Below are 2,834 nucleotides of genomic sequence, written 5' to 3' on the forward strand. Positions count from 1 at the left end.
GTCGTGAGTTCAAGCCCCACATGGGGCTGTCTGCTGTTAACATGGAGCCCGCTTTGGAACCTCTGCCCCCGTCTCTCTGCCCCTCCCCTGCTCGTGTGCACCACCCACCGTGCACTCTCCCAAAAATAAACATAAAAAAAACCCTCACAAACTTAATCCATACAAACACACACACAGTCCCACACCACGAGGAGCGTTTTTTTCCTCATTTTTTATTTGCACAATGTTTACAAAAAGTAGAAAAATAAACATTTTATCAGGTCCGAGTTTGAGAATTCACGCACATGAATTCATAAATCATGATTTGGTGGCAATGAATTAAGAAAAGTGGTGGATGCATAAGTAATACCTAAGGTGTTGGGACAGGGTGCAGGTGGCTGTCAGGGGTCACACACACAGGTCTCCGCTGGTGACACGTTTCAGGTCCCGGGTGAGGAGGCGGAAGAGGTTGAATAGGACAGAGGCCTCCAGGCAGCCGAGGGACTCCGGTGGGGAAGAAGCGATGGGTCAGTGACTGCCTGTCATCTGGACTTCCGGTTGTGCTCAGACACCGGTCACTCACCTTCTTCGGGGCCTCGTGGAGACACTGCACCCTGTGATGGAGGCGGCCTTGGGGCCGGGGGCCTGCTTCAGACTGAGCCGAGACCTGGGGGCAGAGGAGGGTGGCGTGTGAGGCAGGGCCGGGACAGAGAGGGACATTAGGGTGGGTGGTCAGAGCGCAGACACGGCCTGGAGCTCAGAGTGCATGTGGCGCAACGTGTGAAGGGGCTGGTCCAGGATGTCCCCCTGGGACCCGTCGGCCACGGACCCCAGGACTTTCAGCGTCAGGGCCAACTCAGCCTCCAAGGCCACGGGGCGCTCCCACACCTGGGGACGGGAGAGAGAGGCAGGTGAGAGAGGACAGGTTGGGAGGGTGAGGAGAGAGGGACGGTGAGAAGGAGAAGGGGAGGGGGCCGGGTGAGGGTGGGGGTGGGGGTGGGCCTGACTGTCCCCTTACCTGCAGCTGCCGCACCTCCCAGGTCCTGGGGAAGAGGCGGGGGCAGGGCATCAGGTCCGGGCCTGCAGGGCGAGTGACACTTCCTGGAGAGCAGAGGCAGAGGTCGGCCTGTCAGCCCGAGGCACGGCGGCGAGGAGACCACCCCAGTAGGACTGGATGGTGCTAACAACAGGAGGTTAAGTTGCGAAAGGACTGGCAGAGTCCCTCAGAGTCTGCCCACTGCAGGGCTGATGGGGGGTTAGCCCAGGGAGGGAAGGGTGCAGGTGTCCCGCTGGGGAGTGCGGAAAGGTAACCCACAGAGGGAGGGGAGGAGGTTAGCCCGCAGCTCTTGTGGGGACAGAGACTTGAACTGGGCCAAGTGGCAGCCCCCGGCATCCAGGAGGGCCCCGAGGGGCTGGGGGCCGGGCACTGCTCCCGTCCCGGTCTGGACCATAGCAAAGAGCGCCAGCGTGCGTCCCACTGCCAGATCTGTGACACGGAAGGACAGAAAGGCGAGGGCTAGGGCAGCATCAGGGGCCGAGAGGGAGGGCTCTGGGGAGGGGAGGGTCGTGGGCGGTGCTGTGGGGCTCGCTTGGCTTCATTCCTGGACTCTGGACTTCCTCAGCAGACGGGGGACTCCAATTGTCAAAGACGCTGTCCCCCGGGGTCCTCAGTCTTGTCGGGCGTCCTCTCCCGGGTCCCAGCTGACTGTTCTGTCTGCATCCCCGAAGAACGTGCAGCTCTGAGACGTGTCGTTCCTGCCCGAGCCCCATGGTGCAGCTTTTAACCTGGACAGATGGGCGATTCCGGCTGATGTAGGAAAAGTGAAAACTTTCGCTTGCCAGGGGAGGCCCCCAGGCCGGGGAAGCCCAGAGCCAGCCGAGCATCTGGAGCGAAAGAGAAACCGGATTCAGTGTTCGCCTAGGCGAAGGTGAGTTCCGAAGGTGAATCCTCAAGGCTGGGGCAGCGCCGGCCCCACCGGGAGGGGTCACGGTGCCCTGAAGGGACTAGCTTCAGGACTGGGGTGGGAGGGGACAGAAGGACTTGCCTTTCTATGGGACTCCCTAATATAGGGAGGGGAGGGGTAAGGCACCCTTGGTGGGTGGTGCCACAGGGAACTTGAGACTTCCAAGAGGGAGGCGGTTCAGGGGCTGGGAGAAATCCCAGGGAGAAGGCTGGCTGGACGCAGACAGAGAGAGTCGAAAAGCTAAACATCCAAGAACAGAGAGGACACCAACCCTTCCCCACCTGTCCTCACCTGCCATTCATTGACAGAGAGCCCGCATGCACACCTTCCATCGTCCAGGCACAGAAAGACCCAGGGATCTGACGCTCTGCTAAGGAATGGGGGGTGGGGTGTGCCCAAGGACTTCAAAGGAACCAGCTGGTCACCAGTGGTGACAAACGCCTTCACTGATTCACCGGGTGCTTATTCGGTCCCCATTTTGTCAGGCACTGCTCAAGGTGCCAGGAATTGAGCACCGAAAACAAACAAACACAAAACGACCCTTCACAGAGCTTGTTACTAGAGAGGAGTAAGAGACAGTGTCCGGGGTTGGGGGTGGGGGTGGGGAGCGTGGCGTATGCATTACGTCAGGTAACAGAAAATGGGGGGGGGGGAATAATGCCGAGATGAGAGAGTGCGGGATTAATGAGGCGGCCTGAGAAAGTGACATGTGAGCAAAAGCCTAAAGGAAGGGAGGGAGGGAGCTATGTGAACATCTGAGGGTCGAGCCTTCTGGGGAAAGGCAGCAGCCAGTGCAAACGGAAAACAGAGACACCCCCCCCCCCTCCTTTTGTCGAGCACTTCTGTGTCTCACCAGGTCACGGAAGCTTTGCCACAAGGCGGTATTGAATG

At 59.5% G+C, this 2,834-nt stretch overlaps 1 protein-coding gene across 1 annotated transcript; it reads right to left on the minus strand.

Annotated features, from left to right (window-relative positions):
* Positions 1–387: 387 nt before the first annotated feature.
* On the minus strand, positions 388–2,275 carry LOC125152571 (interferon lambda-3-like). The gene is made up of 7 exons (XM_047834652.1): positions 2,269–2,275; positions 1,765–1,863; positions 1,295–1,465; positions 998–1,059; positions 727–867; positions 563–646; positions 388–483 (listed from the first exon to the last, which is right to left on the minus strand). The coding sequence occupies exons 1-7, from the start codon at positions 2,273–2,275 to the stop codon at positions 388–390; spliced, it is 660 nt and encodes a 219-aa protein (XP_047690608.1).
* Between the last annotated feature and the right edge of the window lie 559 nt (positions 2,276–2,834).

Source organism: Prionailurus viverrinus, chromosome E2 (assembly GCF_022837055.1).
Source record: "Prionailurus viverrinus isolate Anna chromosome E2, UM_Priviv_1.0, whole genome shotgun sequence".
In the NCBI taxonomy this organism is placed as follows: Eukaryota; Metazoa; Chordata; class Mammalia; order Carnivora; family Felidae; genus Prionailurus; species Prionailurus viverrinus.